Source organism: Labeo rohita, chromosome 17 (genome assembly GCF_022985175.1).
Source record: "Labeo rohita strain BAU-BD-2019 chromosome 17, IGBB_LRoh.1.0, whole genome shotgun sequence".
Taxonomy (NCBI): Eukaryota; Metazoa; Chordata; class Actinopteri; order Cypriniformes; family Cyprinidae; genus Labeo; species Labeo rohita.
The window spans coordinates 2,873,744-2,889,750 of record NC_066885.1 but is presented as its reverse complement, the minus strand read 5'-3'; the positions used below and the strand labels follow the sequence as shown (position 1 = coordinate 2,889,750).

The window sequence follows — 16,007 nt, the reverse complement described above, 5'->3', positions numbered from 1 at the left end:
GACACTTGTTTACTTTTTTGATGTTTATTTTACTGACAAATATTTTTAAAATTATATTTATGCTTAAAAGAAATAGATCACCAAAAAATGGCAATTATTTAATTTATTTATATTTATCTAATAAAATCAAATAAAATAACATAAAATAAAATAAAATAAAATAAATCAACCAAAAATGACACTTATTTACTTTTTTAATGTTTAATTTAAGGACAAATATTTTTAATAATTAAAAATAAAATAAATTAACCCAAAATGATGATTTTTATTTACTTGTTTGATGTTTATTTTAATGACAAATATATAATTATATTAATGCTCAAAAGAAATACATCACAAAAATGACAATTATTCAATTTAGTGATATTTATCTAATAAAATGAAATAAAATTAATTAATTAGTTAACCAACCAAAAATGACAATTATTTACTTGTTTGATGTTTATTTTAATGACAAATATTTTTTTTAGTTATATTTATGCTGAAAAGAAATAAATCACCAAAAAATTACAATTATTTAACTTATTGTTATTTATCTAATAAAATAAAATAAAATAAATCAACCAAAAATGACAGTTAATTTATTTATTGATTTGTTTTTGTTTTTTAAGGGGGTGGAAATAATCTTAAATAAATTATATTTATGCACAAATGAAATCAATTATTTAAAAATTAAAGCTATTTATATATATATATATATATATATATTTAATGATAATAAATAATTAAATAAATTACTTATGTTAATGCACACATCACCAAAAATTATATCTCACACCAGTCTTTGTTCAGTGCAGTTTGAGGTGTTCAACATTTGTTGTGAATGAAGTTTGATTTGATCCTGTTTTTTATCATTTAGCTCCTGCAGAGGTTGAGGCTGAGGATGATGAAGATGAAGATGATGACGATGATGACTGTAAGAAGTCCATGGATGAGGTCAGGAAGAGTTTATGCTTTTATATTATAGTATTGATTCATGTTTTGAATTAGCTTTTATTTTCTTTATTTTCATTTTAGTAACTTTGTGCTTTTGTCATTTTTAGTTTATTAGTTAATTTTTATTTTATTTATTTCATTTTTTTCATATAGCTTATATAACCTATTTTATTTCAGTTGGATGCCAAGGCAACATTTTTAATTTCTAATTTTTAATAAATTGGAATTTTGTCATTTTAGTACTTCAGCTTAAAATAATTTATTTTAGTTAATCAAATTCAGTTTAAGTTTATTTTATATTTCTATATAGCTTTAATTTATGTTTATTTCAGTGTTACTTTTAGTGCTTCAGCTTAAATGTACAGTATTTCAGTTACTTGCTAAGGCAACATTTGTAATTTCCATTTTTGTTCTTTACAAAATACATCTATATATCTTAAATTTATTTATTTATTTATTTCCATTTAAGTGGTTATTGTACTTTATTTTAATCTCTAATTACTAATCAATTTTTAATCTCTATTTTTCATTGTTGTTGTTTTTTTAAATGCTTCTATACCGCTTTAATAGATTTTTAATTGTTTTAATAATTTACCTCTTCTTTAACTTTTGTATTTCTTAGTTGCCAAAGCAACATTTCTATTTTTTTTTTTTTTTTTTTTTTAAATAGTTCTATATACCTTTAATTTATTTAAGGGAATTAGATTTTGTTCAAAAGAAAAACTGCTCAAAAGAATTTTTTTTTTTACTTTTTTGATGTTTAATAATAAAATAAAATAAAATAAAATAAATCAACCCAAAATGACAGTTAATTTAGTGCTTTTAGTTTATTTATTTTTCTTTTATTTTTCTTTTAATTTATTTTATTTATTTATGCTTTTATATTAAAGTATTGATTCATATTTTGAATTAGCTTTTATTTTGTGTATTTTCATTTTAGTAACTTTTAGTGCTTTTGTCATTTTTAGTTTATTAGTTAATTTTCATTTTATTTATTTATTTCATTTTCTATATAGCTTTAATTTATTTTTATTTTATTTTATTTTATTTTTTACTTTTAGTCATTTAAGTACTTTTTAATAAATAAAAATAACCTGTTTTATTTCAGTTACTTGCTAAGGCAACATTTGTAATTTCCATTTTTGTTCGTTACAAAATACGTCTATATATCTTAAATTGATTTATTTATTTCAATTTTAGTGGTTTTTGTACTTCAGCTTTATTTTTTAATCTCTAATTTCGAATTCATTTTTAATCTCTATTTTTCGTTGTATTTTTTTAAAAATACTTCTATACAGCTTTAATCGATTTTTAATTATTTTTCTGTGTTTGTTAGTTGCCAAAAAAAAAAAAAAATCTATTTTTTATTTATCTATTTATTTATTTTTAAATATTTCTATATACCTTTAATTTATTTTTATTTCAGTTTTAGTCTTTTTTTATTTAAATTTTCAATTTAGGTTTTTTTTTTTCTAATTTCTAATTCATTTATGTTTTTTAAGTTTAAGTTTTGATCTAATATTTATAGTTAATGGTTTTAGTTTTAGTCCATTTTGTTTTCGAAACGGATTCATTGGCCATTTTGAGGTTATCAACATTAGTTCAATTCTCTTTTGACTTTTTAAATAAAATATTTGAACTCTTTTTTTCTACTTTTTCATCAATACAGTACAAAATTAGGCTTGAAACACTTAAAAAAACACCTTTATATATAGTCAGATAGTCAAATATGGAGTATAACATTTAGAAAATGATCAAACTCACTGATACTTGTTGTTTTTTATTCAGGGTACAGCAGGATCTGAAGCCTTTGCCACTGAAGAAATGTCCACGCTGGTCAACTACATCCAGCCCACTAAATTCCACTCGTTTGAGATTTCCAAGAGTGAGTGTGAGCGCACGCAGCACGCTCAAGTGTTTGCCCGTTTGCAGATCTCATTCAAACCAGATTTGTCTGCTTTCAGAGAGCAAACGCAGTTATCAGATGTCGTCGTTCGTGGAGACCAAAGCGCTGGAGCATCTCACCAAGACGCCGGTGGAGTTCGTCGAGCATCCTTTAAAACACAAGCCACATGTCTGATCAGACACACCACGGCAAACCAGGACGAGCGCATCTATTATTCATGACCAAACTTATGACCTAAATAATCAAATCTGTCAGACAGTAGTTCATCTGACTCATGCTTTGTTTCCAACTCTTTAGAAAACATGTAAGAGAACAGACTAAAATATTAGTGATTCACTAAAATTGTGCTCTCAAATCTCAAATCTCACATGCACATATTTGGATGAGACAAACCGACTATTTTTATAGGTTTTTTATGACAGTTAAGTACATTTTCACCCCAAATTATCAGTATTATACTGTAAAAGAAAACAATATGTTAGCTGAATTGCATTTAGTTAACAGTATGTTAGTTAACAGTTGCATTATTAAACAGTATTTCATGAATATCATTATCGTATTAAAAATATTTTTATTTTTATTTTATCATTTAAATACATTTTTATGCCCAAATTAGTTTTTGTTGCAGAAAAATACAATAAACATATTGATTAAAATTCATAAATTCCATTTTGATTCCCAAATTAGGTTTTATTCTTGAAAAATTAAACTTAAATAGTTAGTCATTTAAATTTTTTTAATCATTTTAATTTTGTTTTTTAGTACATAAACATGATGTAATTTATGATTTAAATGTATGTTCAATTTTGATGCCCAAATTAGATTTTGTTTTTAAAAAAATACTATAAAAATAATATAATTTATGATTAAAATTCATATATTCCATTTTGATGGCCAAATTAGTTTTTATTCTTGAAAAATTCAAATGAAATAGCTTGTCATTTTAATTTTTTTTATCATTTTCATTTTATTTACTTAATAAATAAACATGATATAATTTATGATTTAAATGTATATGTTCAATTTTGATGCCCAAATTAGATTTTGTTAAAAAAAAAAATACTATTAAAATAATATAATTTATGATTAAAATTTCTGTTTTATTTTGATGACCAAATTAGTTTTTATTCTTGAAAAATACCATTAAAATTATATAGATTATCATTTTAATTTATGTTCAATTTTGATGCCCAAATTAGATTTTGTTTGAGAAAAATATTATAAAAATAATATAATTTATGATTAAAATGTATACGTTCTATTTTAATGCCCAAATTAGTTTTTATTCTTGAAGAATTAAAATTAAATAGTTTGTCATCTTAATTTTTTAAATCATTTAAATTTTATTTAATAAATAAACATGATATAATTTATTATGTAAATGTATATGTTTAATTATAATGCCCATATTTGATTTGTTCAAGAAAAATACTATAAAAATAATATAATTTATGTTTTAAGTGTATATGTTCAAATTTGATGCCCAAATTAGATTTTGTTTGAGAAAAATACTATAAAAATAATATAATTTATGATTAAAATTTATGTTCCATTTTGATGACCAAATTAGTTTTTATTCTTGAAAAATTCAATAAAAATTATATAGTTAATAATTTTAATTTATGTTCAGTTTTGCTGCCCAAATTAGATTTGTTCAAGAAAAAAATACTATAAAAATAATATAATTTATGATTAAAACTTATACGTTCAATTTTGATGACCGAATTAGTTTTTATTCTTGAAAAATACAATAAAAATTATATAGTTAATAATTTTAATTTATGTTCAATTTTGCTGCCCAAATTAGATTTGTTTGAGAAAAATACTATAAAAATAATATAATTTATGATTAAAACTTATACGTTCAATTTTGATGACCAAATTAGTTTTTATTCTTGAAAAATACCATTAAATTTAAATAGTTTATCATTTTATTTTTTTTTAAATAATTTACTTAATAAATAAACATGATATAATTTATGATTTAAATGTATATGTTCAATTTTGATGCCCAAATTAGTTTTTATCCTTCAAAAATTTAAATTAAATAGTCATTTTAATTGTTTTAATAATTTTAATTTTATTTACTTAATAAATAAACATGATATAACTTATGATTTAAATGTATATGTTCAATTTTGATGCCCAAATTAGATTTTGTTCAAGAAAACTACTATAAAAATAATATAATTTAATAATTAATTAATAATATTAAAAAAAATTAATACAAATAATCTTTTTTTATTTCAGTGAGATGAGAAGGCAGCATTTCTCATTTCTTTTTTTTTTTATTTAGTTAAAATATATTTTTTAATGCTACAGAATGCTACAGCAAAAAAGTCATTATAAAACATTTCTTTCATATTTTACTTTACTTATTTATTTATTTACTTATTTATTTATTTTTATTGTGCAGAGATACGTTTTTTTTTTTCAGATTCACCCAATTTGACTGATGTTCTGATGATGATCACACATGCATGTCCCGGTTGTAATGCAGGTGAATGATTTATTGATTTCTCTGTGTTGTTCGTTATGCCGCTCCCTTAACCGTGTGCATGTAGATACAACAAGTTTCAGCTGAGCAGGATTTATCCTAAAGGAACGCGTGTGGATTCCTCCAACTACATGCCGCAGGTTTTCTGGAACGCCGGCTGTCAGCTCGTAGCACTCAACTTTCAGACCATCGGTGAGACCGTGAATAATCAAAACGCTTTGGGAAAGAATTATGAAAATATGACTTCACTGTTCTGAAATGTCCACTGAAATCTTTATTTTATATCTGTCTCTCTCAGATCTGTCCATGCAGCTGAACCTCGGCATGTACGAGTACAACGGGAAGAGCGGCTACAGACTCAAACCAGAGTTCATGCGACGACCAGACAAACATTTCGACCCCTTCACAGAAAGCACTGTGGACGGCATCGTCGCCAACACCTTATCAGTGAAGGTCAGACATATGATACAGCTTGACTTCTTCAAAAAGCAGCTTTCAAAGCAATAATGACAACATTTGGCTTTTGACTGGCACATTTTAGTGTGCAATGGATTATTGCAGTGCAATCAGTGATTTTTTTATTTTATTTTGTATTTGGTGTAAATTTTTGTTGAGCTTGTTCAAAATTTTGTTCAGCTAAAAATGCTGTAATTTAGAACTGAAATTTATATGTTCAGATTTGATGCCCAAATATTTTTAATTCCAAGAAAATACTACAAAAATTATATTTATTTATTATTTAAATATATATATTCAGTTTTGATGTCCAAATTAGTTTTTCTTCCAGAAAAACACAATGAAAATGAAATTGTTCGTAGTTAAAATGTTGTGTGTTCAGTATTAATGCTAAAATAGTTTTTTTTTTTTTTTTTTTTTTCAGAAAAATACTACAAAAATGATATAACTGATCATGTAAATTCATATTTTTTGATGCCCAAATTAGTTTTTGTGCCAGAAAAATATTATAAAATGATATCGTTTATCATTTCAATTTTGTTCAGTTCGGACAAATTAAATTACTAAATTACTTTTTTCCGGAAAAAAAAATACTATAAAATGATATAATTTGTAATCTATCCTTATATGTTCAATTTTAATGCCCAAATCAGAAAAAAATGCAGAATAGAAACAGAAACAGAAGTTTTATAATTTATCATTTAAATTTAGTTTTTGAATTTTAGTTTTTAAATTTAGTTTTATTTAAAATAATTTGTAATTTAAATTTGTTCAAATTTGATGTTCCAGACAAATACTATTTAATTTTATTTTAAAAAAATGCTATTAAAAGTTTTAAATGCTATTAAAACCTTTAACTTGTTTAATTTAAAATGTTTAGTTTTGCTGTCTAATGTAGTTTTTGTTCCATGGAAATACTATAAAAAATATATAATTTTTAGGATAATTTTTTTTAATTGTGGTGCCTAAATTAGTTTTTGTTTCATAGAAATACTATAAAATTATATCATTATTTATTTACATTTATGTTCAATTGTGATGGCTTAATTAGTTTTTGTTCTGGAAAAATGCTATTAAAGTTCTGTAATTCAGAACTGAAATTTATATGTTCAGATTTGATGCCCAAATATTTTTATATAATATTTGTAGTATTTCATTCCTAAAAAAAATACTACAAAAATTACATAATTTATCATTTAAATATATATGTTTGGGTTTGATGCCCAAATTAGTTTTACTTTCAGAAAAACACCATTAAAATAAAATAATTTATAGTTTAAATTTTGCATGTTCAGTATTAATGCTAAAATTGTTTTTGCTCCTGTACAATACTGTAAAAATTATATAATTTAGCTCTTAATTAAAAGATATTGTTCCCTTACATCAGTTCACTTTAGTTTGAGTCACTTTTGTTTCAGAAAAATAATATTAAAATGGGATGATTTATAATTTAAACTTGTAACTTGTTTTATTTATTTATTTATTTATATTTGTTTATTTTAAAATGTTAAATTTTAATGCCTAATTTAGTTTTGTTTTATGGAAATGCTATAAAAAAAATGTATAATTTTAATTTAAATTTAGGTTCAGTTTTGGTGCCTAAATTAGTTTGTGTTTCATAGAAATACTATAAAATTATATAATTTTTTAATTTAAATTTACGTTCAATTTTGATGGCTAAATTAGTTTTTGTTGTTAAAAAATGCTATAAAAATGCTGTAATTTAGAACTGAAATGTATATGTTCAAATTTGATGCCCACATTTTTTATATAATATTTTTAATATTTAATTCCTAAAAAAATACTACAAAAATTACATAATTTATCATTTAAATATATATGTTTGGGTTTGATGCCTAAATTAGTTTTACTTTCAGAAAAACACCATGAAAATAAAATAATTTATAGTTTAAATTTTGCATGTTCAGTATTAATGCTAAAATTGTTTTTGTTCCTGTACAATACTGTAAAAATGATATAATTTAGCTCTTAATTAAAAGATATTGTTCCCTTACATCAGTTCACTTTAGTTTGAGTCACTTTTGTTTCAGAAAAATATTAAAATGGGATGATTTATAATTTAAACTTGTAACTTGTTTATTTTGAAATGTTACATTTTAATGCCTAATTTAGTTTTGCTCTATGGAGATACTATAAAAAAAGTATAATTTTAATTTAAATTTATGTTCAATTTTGATGCCCAAATTAGTTTTTGTTTCATAAAAAAAAAACTGTAAAATTATATCATTTTTTTAATTTAAATTTATGTTCAATTTTGATGCCCAAATTAGTTTTACTTTCAGAAAAACACCATGAAAATAAAATAATTTATAGTTTAAATTTTGCATGTTCAGTATTAATGCTAAGATTGTTTTTGTTCCAGAAAAATACTGTAAAAATAATATAATTTAGCTCTTATTTAAAAGATATTGTTCCCTTATCGTTCACTTCGGTTCACTTTAGTTTGAGTCTTTCTAGCTGTAGTTGAAGCCCTTTAAATTCTGATTGTCAGAGTGGTTTCCTGAGCTCTGGTTATGTTTCTATTTCGTTTCTATCTCCGTGTCTCTTTAGATCATATCAGGACAGTTTCTGACTGACAAGAAGGTGGGCGTTTATGTGGAGATTGACATGTTTGGACTCCCCGTCGACACGAGACGAAAAGCTTTCAAGACAAAGACGTCCCAGAGCAACGCCATCAACCCGGTGTGGGACGAGGAGCCCATCGTCTTTAAAAAAGTAGGGCTGTTTCTGTTGCGCCGCGAGCGTTCGTCAGACGCTCGGAGAGAGTGTGAAATCAATAACGGTGTTGTTTCTGGGTCAGGTTGTTTTGCCCACGCTGGCGTCGCTCAGGATAGCCGTGTATGAAGAGGGCGGCAAGTTCATCGGCCATCGCATCATCCCCGTCTCAGCCATTCGTCCGGGTGAGAATCAGCTTTGTTCAACCAGCCTGACTCACAGACTCATTTGAGTGTGAAACGTTCTCTGTGTTTCAGTCTGTGCTGTTGTTTGTGTTTTTATAAACAGTGATGATGTCATCACAGCATTTGCATACCGACATATGATTGGTCTCTCCCTTCTTGCATTATTTTGCCTTTGCGAGAGTCGCAACAACAAACCAGCACTTCATTTATACAGACCAAACTAACGACTTTTTGTTGAACAATGTATTCAGAACCTTCTCCATATAGATTAAAATATAACAAAGTTACTTGTTTTCAAACTTCATTTATTAACAGAAACTGGGTGTATTGGTCTTTAAAATTGATTAACTGTTATCTGTTGTGATTCAGGAGAAAAAATGTTGTTAAAGGCAACTATTGATGGTGATTTAGTCTACATTTAGATTTTATGTACAATAATGCTGATATAGTTGTGCTTTTTTTCTTTTCTTTTATTGTATTGTAATTATTATTGTTATTATTATTAAAATAATTTAATAATATATAATATATCCCCATTTAGCATTTAATTTAGAATTAAATTATTTTAATAACAACAATAATAATATTCATATATTTTAACATTATTATTACAATAATTAAATAATTAACAATAATAATAATAATCATAATAATAATAATTTATTATTATTATTATTATTATTATTACTATAATTTAATAATAATATATAATATATCCCCATTTAGCATTTAATGTAGAGTTTGATTATTTGAATATATTAATAGTAATATTAGTAATAATAATAATAATAAAAATAATAGCACATTTTACAACATTGAAATGTAGATGTAGTTGTACTTTATTATGAGTGGGAATATAAAATATAATTTCAGTTTTAACTTTTGTGTTTTTTAGCATTTAATTTAGAATTAAATTATTTTAATAACAACAATAATATTAATATATTTCAATATTATTATTATTACAATAATTAAATAAATAATATAGATAAATCAATAAATAATTCATTATTATTATTATTATTATTATTAAAATAATTTAATAATAAATAATATATCCCCATTTAGCACTTAATTTAGAGTTTGATTATTTGAATATATTATTATTATTATTATTATTAATAATAATAGTAATAATAATGATAATAATAAATAGCACATTTCACAACATAAAAATTTAGAAATAGTTGTACTTTATTTTTCTTTTAATGTATTGTATTATGAGTGGGAATATAAAATATATATTCTATAAATATATATTATATATATTATTTTTAGTTTTAACTTTTGTTTTTTAGCATTTAATTTAGAATTAAATTATTTTAATAACAACATATATTTTAATATGATTATTACAATGATTAAATAATTAACAATATTAATAATAATAATAATAAATTATATATTAAAATGATCTAACTGTGATCTTAATTAAAAGGCTAAAAACATTTTACAACATGAAAATGTAGATATAGTTTAGTAGATATAGTAGATTGTAATAATAATAATAATAATATATTTTAGTATTGTTATTAACATATTGAAATTTTTTAAAAATTAGTAATTTATAATATATCCCAATTTTAGCATTTAATGTTGAGTTAGATTATTTTATTATATTAATAATAATAATAATAATAACTAAAATGCCAATGTTATATATAACATAAAATATAATATTTTTAAAGTTCTTTGATTTTTTTTTTTTTTTTAAGTTTTAAAGTTGCAAAATATATATTAAAAAGTTATAATTGTTCAATTATAATAATAATGATAATTATTTTTGTAATTACTATTATTGTTGTTGTTAATATATAAAATCAAATATATATATATATATATATATATTAATTTCTTTGACTTTTATTATTTTGGATGTTTTTTTTTGTTACATTTTGTTTTTATGTGTTTTGTAAAATTGTAATTTAGATTAAAGTTAGTTTTATTTTAATATATTAATAAGAATTTATTATTATTTATTATTATTATTATTATTATTATTATTTAGCAACAAAATCGCATAGTATTTTATTCTGTTGCATTATTACAAGACATTAAATGTTTTTTATTGTATTAAAACGTAATTGTGTCATATTCTCGCAGGTTATCGTTACATCGGTTTAAGAAATGAAAAGAATCAAGCTCTGACTCTTCCTGCTATATTCGTGTATATCGAGGTGAAAGACTACGTTCCCGATACATTCGCCGGTAAGAAATTACCTACAGTAATCATTTGCCACCTGAAACAGCTTAATTTGCTCTTTTAGGATCTGACACTGTCAAAAAGTACTTCAAGTACCATAGTAATACCATGGTGTCCAGTAAAATGACCTCAGTGTACCATATAAATACCATGGTAAATATGAGTGAACATCACAAGCTCATTTTAATTTGCCAAACGTGACAAATACTTACTTTGGTGTGAATTATGACTGAAAATCATTCAGTACTATGGTATATATCCAAGTACCATGGTATTACCATCTGATCCATTCACAGTATCACATTGTTTTTCGTGAGGGGTGTTTTTATCTGTATCCCAGCGGCTTTCATTGGCCCTCATTTGCATCCCGAAACTATGAGACGAGGGATTGTGGGACAGATTGACGTCTCCAGTACCCAGAATGCACCTGTTGGTGTTGTGCTTTAGTTAAAAGGTGTTAAACCACAGAGGAACAACAGCACTGACCCGCTCAGCAGCGTTTCACACGTTTGTTCGGGCTCTTCTGTATTCCCAACACAATCCCGTCTGGACTAAATGACTTCATTCATTCATTTAATATGCAAATGTTCATTTGAATATTACATCAGCAGTGATATAGACCCCACAGAAGATGTAAAATGTTTTATGTAAATCAGAAATAATGATAATAGTTTTGCACTTTTGCTTCTTTATTATGCAAATGTTGAATATAACACATTCTTTATGTAAATGAAAATGATTCTTGGCCTTTTAAAAGACGAGCTGACCCATAAAAGGCCAAAATATTTTCATAAATGTCTCTTAATTATGGGTTTCCACCTGTTCTGAAGCTTTGAATATTACATTTGAATGAGCAAAATGTCACTGTAAGAAAAAAGCCTTTAAAAGGGGCAAACCAATGCTAATGTCATGTAGAAGTTGCAAAATATTATGAAAAATAAGAGTTATAAATGTTAACTTAAAACAGTTAAATTCTAGTATTTCTTTGACTAAGCTTTTGTAGTAGCAAAATATTATGGGAGAAGTTAGAATTGTTAATTGCTGATTAAATTAAAATGCTAATATTATAAAATCAAATATAAAAGGTTTGAATTTCTTTGGCTATTATTTTGGATGGTTTTAAGTTCTGAAGATGCAAAATATTTTTTTAAAAAGGTTATAATTGTTAACTAAAATGCTGGTGTCATAAAATCAAATATAATAATTTAATTATTTTTTATTATATTAGATGTTAAAGTTTTATTAATGTTTAAGTTTTGAGGTTGCAAAATATATTAAAAGAAAGAAAAACAATTGTTAACTAAAACGCTGATGTCATATAAAATCAAATATAATATTTTTATTTTAATATATTTTATTTTATTATATTTTATTTATTATATTTTTTGTTTTATTCTTTTTATTGTTTTTTTTTAAGTTTTGAAGCTGCGAAATATTTTTTAAAAAGTTATAATTGTAATAAATATAAAATCAAATGTAAATATTTTGTAATTTCTTGGCTTTTATTTTATTGTGAATGTTTTTATTAAGTTTTAAAGTTACAAAATATTTTTTAAATAAGTGTTGACTAAAATGATTGTTATATATAAAATCAATAAAATATTCCTTTGGCTTTTTTTTTTTGAAAAATTTTGAAATTGCAAAATATATATATTTTTTAAAGTTATAATTGTTAACTAAAATGCTAATGTCATATATAATCAAATGCAATATTTTTGAATTTCTTTGGTTGTTATTTTATTATTTTGGATGTTTTTGAAGTTGCAAAAAATGTGAAATATCTATATTTCTAAAATATATTTGTGAATTTCTTTGACTATTATTTTGGCTGTAATAAAGTTGCAAAATATTGTAAAAGAAGAAGTTATAATTGTTAACCAAAAACTGCTAATTGTTAACTAAATTAAAATCCTGTCATAAATAACATCAAATATAATATTTCTGAATTGCTTGAGGTTTTGAAATTGAGCAATATTGTGAAAATTATAGTTGTTAACTAAACTAAAAAGTAAATGTCATATGTAAAATCAAACATAATAATACAAATATAATGTTTTTTAATTTCTTTGCCTATTATGGATGTTTTTTGATATATATATATATATATATATATATATATATATATAATTATTATTATTATTTATTTATTTATTTTAAGTTGTACTTGTTAACTAAAATGTCATGTATGAAAACAAATACAATATTTTTGAATTTCTTTAGCTATTATTTTATTATTTTGGATGTTTTTTCTAAAATATATTTGTGCATTTTTTTTTTTTTTTTTTGGCTGTATTGTTTCAAGTAATGAAGTTGCAAAATTTTGTGGGAGAAGTAATGATTGTTAACCAAAAATGATTAATTGTTAAATTAATAAACTAAAATCCTTTGTCATAAAAAACGATATAATATTTCTGAACTGAATTGCTTGAGGTTTTGAATATGCAAATGATTGTTTTGTAAAGTTACAATTGTTAACTGAAGGAACTGTTAATTGTACACTCAAGTGAAATGCTAATGTCATAAAATCAAATCTAATATTTTTTATTTTTAAGTTTTTCAAGTTACAAACTGATTGAAAGCAGCAGGATTTGTGTTTGCCAGGACTGATTGTTTGTGTTTCTGTGCTGATCAGATGTGATCGAAGCGCTGTCCAACCCCATCAGATACGTCAACCTGATGGAGCAGAGATCCAAACAGCTGGCGGCGCTCACTTTAGAGGAGGGAGAAGAGGAGAAAGACACCAAAGAGGTACACGAGACACGAGCCGATCTCCAGAGCTGTCGAGACGGCGTGCGCGTGACCATCAGGCAGCACATCAGATTGCACTGGGATCACTTCACTAAATACTCTGCCTGAACTCTAATCACATTACTCATTACCAGTGAATTCATTTGCTTATGAATGAAACCGTTGTAATGAGTTCGAATGTTTTTCATTTTGCAGAGCAGTCTGGAGCTGTGAAACTGATCGTGATTGAATAGTATGTGAGGTTTTGATGATGAAGTTTGTTGTTATTCAGGCGGATCCTGGTGTTGAAAACCCTTCGGAGGTTAAGAGCGAACCCAAACCCGTCCCGGTCGAGAACGGACTGAGTCACGCGCCCAGCGCCGCTCCTAAACCCGCGTCCCAGATCAGCACACAGCCGCAGTCCACAGGTCAGAGCTTCACACAGCTTAACTTCTCATATAAAACTATAAATCCATACTGTCAATACTATTCCAGATCTACTGTCTATAAGATGGGAGAGAAAACAGATATGCATGAGTCTTATGTGATGAAATCTTGTCCCGTTATGATTCAGGCTCAACAAAACCAGCGGCAAAGACTGAAGATCTGATTCAGAGCGTCCTCACCGGTCAGTAGCACATTAAATGGCTTTTTGTTACTTTTTCTAATGATGTAGTCCAAACTTTTGATTTAGGGATATTGAAAATGTACATAAAATGTTTTATATAAATTTTAATTTTTACATTATTTTTTTAGATTAATATTTTTTTAATATCAATTGATTTTGTAATAATACATGTATAGAAATAAATAGACAAACCATGATAATATTAGTTATTTCAAATCAAATTAAAATATATTAAAATATGAAATAATACAGAAATATAATTGGTTTGTGTTTCTGTATACATTACAAAAATAGAATAAAATAAAACATTGCGGGTTATTTAAAAAATAAGACAGTTATTATATATTATATGTTGATATGAATAACATATTATTTATCTGTATTTATGTATTGTGTTTATTAATTATTAATTATATAATATAATTCAATATTATTTATATTATTTAAAACAAAATAAATAAATTAAAAAAAAAAAAAAATATATATATATATATATATATATATATATAAGAATATACTAAAATATATACTATTACAGAAATATATTTTCTATTCTGTGGATTACTGTTAAAAAAGACTATTATATTATAATATAAAATATATTATAAATATAAGAAACTATATTTATTATATTAATTATATATAATATAATTTTATATTATATTATATTATGTGTTTGTATATATAGCAAATGTAATTTTCTTTAGAAATATCTAATATATAAATAATAAAAATAAGAATAAGAATTAGAATGTGAGTTGTTTTAAATAAAATTAGAATATACTAAAATATAAAATAATACAGAAATATATTTTCTAGAAGTTTGTGTTTCTATACACTTACACAGGAAAAAAAGAGAATAAAACAAACCATGGCATATTATTAAAAAAAATGTTTATATTATATTATAATATAAAACATATTATATTATAAATATAAGAAATTATTATATGTGTATATGTACACATAATATATGTATTAATTATACATAATATCATTATAATATTATATTATATTATATTGATATGAATACAATATTTTTTATCTATATATATTAAGTGTGTATATATATCAAATGTAATTTTGTTTAGATATATCTAATATCTAAAATATATTTTTAAAAATCTAATAATTAAAATGTGACAATTTATTTTAAATAAAATTAGAAAATACTAAAATATAAAATAATGCAGAAATAAGAATATGTAATATATTATATTTTATTGATATGAGCAAAATATATTAATATATATAATGTATTAATATCGATATTGATTATTGATATATATTAGACATATACATTCTGTATACATATACAAAAACAAATCTAATAAAACATGCCAGGTTATTTTAAATAAAATTTTAAATATACTTAAATATAAAATAATTATTTATGTTTCTATATGCATACAGATACAAACCATGGCAGGTTATATAAAAATACCATTGTTATATAATATTTTGTTAATATAATATGTGTGTGTGTGTGTGTGTATATATATATAATTAACGTATGTTTCTATAGACATGCGTACATAAACAAAAAATCAAATAAACAAACATGACAGGTTATTTTAAATAAAATTAAAATATATCAAAATACAAATAAATAAATACAGAAACTAAATAAATAAATAAAAGTGTGCAATATAAATGATGTATGTACCTTGAGAGAAACTATATTTCGCTCATTTTATTTGAGAAATCAAAGAAACACAAACAGCCGCAGGTGA

The 16,007-nt window shown here is 23.6% G+C and overlaps 1 protein-coding gene across 1 annotated transcript in view; it reads left to right on the top strand.

Annotated features, from left to right (window-relative positions):
• LOC127179467 (1-phosphatidylinositol 4,5-bisphosphate phosphodiesterase beta-1) overlaps positions 1–16,007 on the top strand; it is a 105,229-nt gene that overhangs the window by 77,678 nt on the left and 11,544 nt on the right. The window contains exons 15-25 of the mRNA XM_051133000.1: positions 860–936; positions 2,725–2,821; positions 2,901–2,985; positions 5,407–5,531; positions 5,638–5,792; positions 8,367–8,531; positions 8,617–8,716; positions 10,820–10,924; positions 13,552–13,667; positions 13,939–14,074; positions 14,221–14,274. Coding sequence (XP_050988957.1) covers positions 860–936; positions 2,725–2,821; positions 2,901–2,985; positions 5,407–5,531; positions 5,638–5,792; positions 8,367–8,531; positions 8,617–8,716; positions 10,820–10,924; positions 13,552–13,667; positions 13,939–14,074; positions 14,221–14,274 — 1,215 coding nt within the window. The remainder of the gene's footprint in view (positions 1–859; positions 937–2,724; positions 2,822–2,900; positions 2,986–5,406; positions 5,532–5,637; positions 5,793–8,366; positions 8,532–8,616; positions 8,717–10,819; positions 10,925–13,551; positions 13,668–13,938; positions 14,075–14,220; positions 14,275–16,007) is intronic.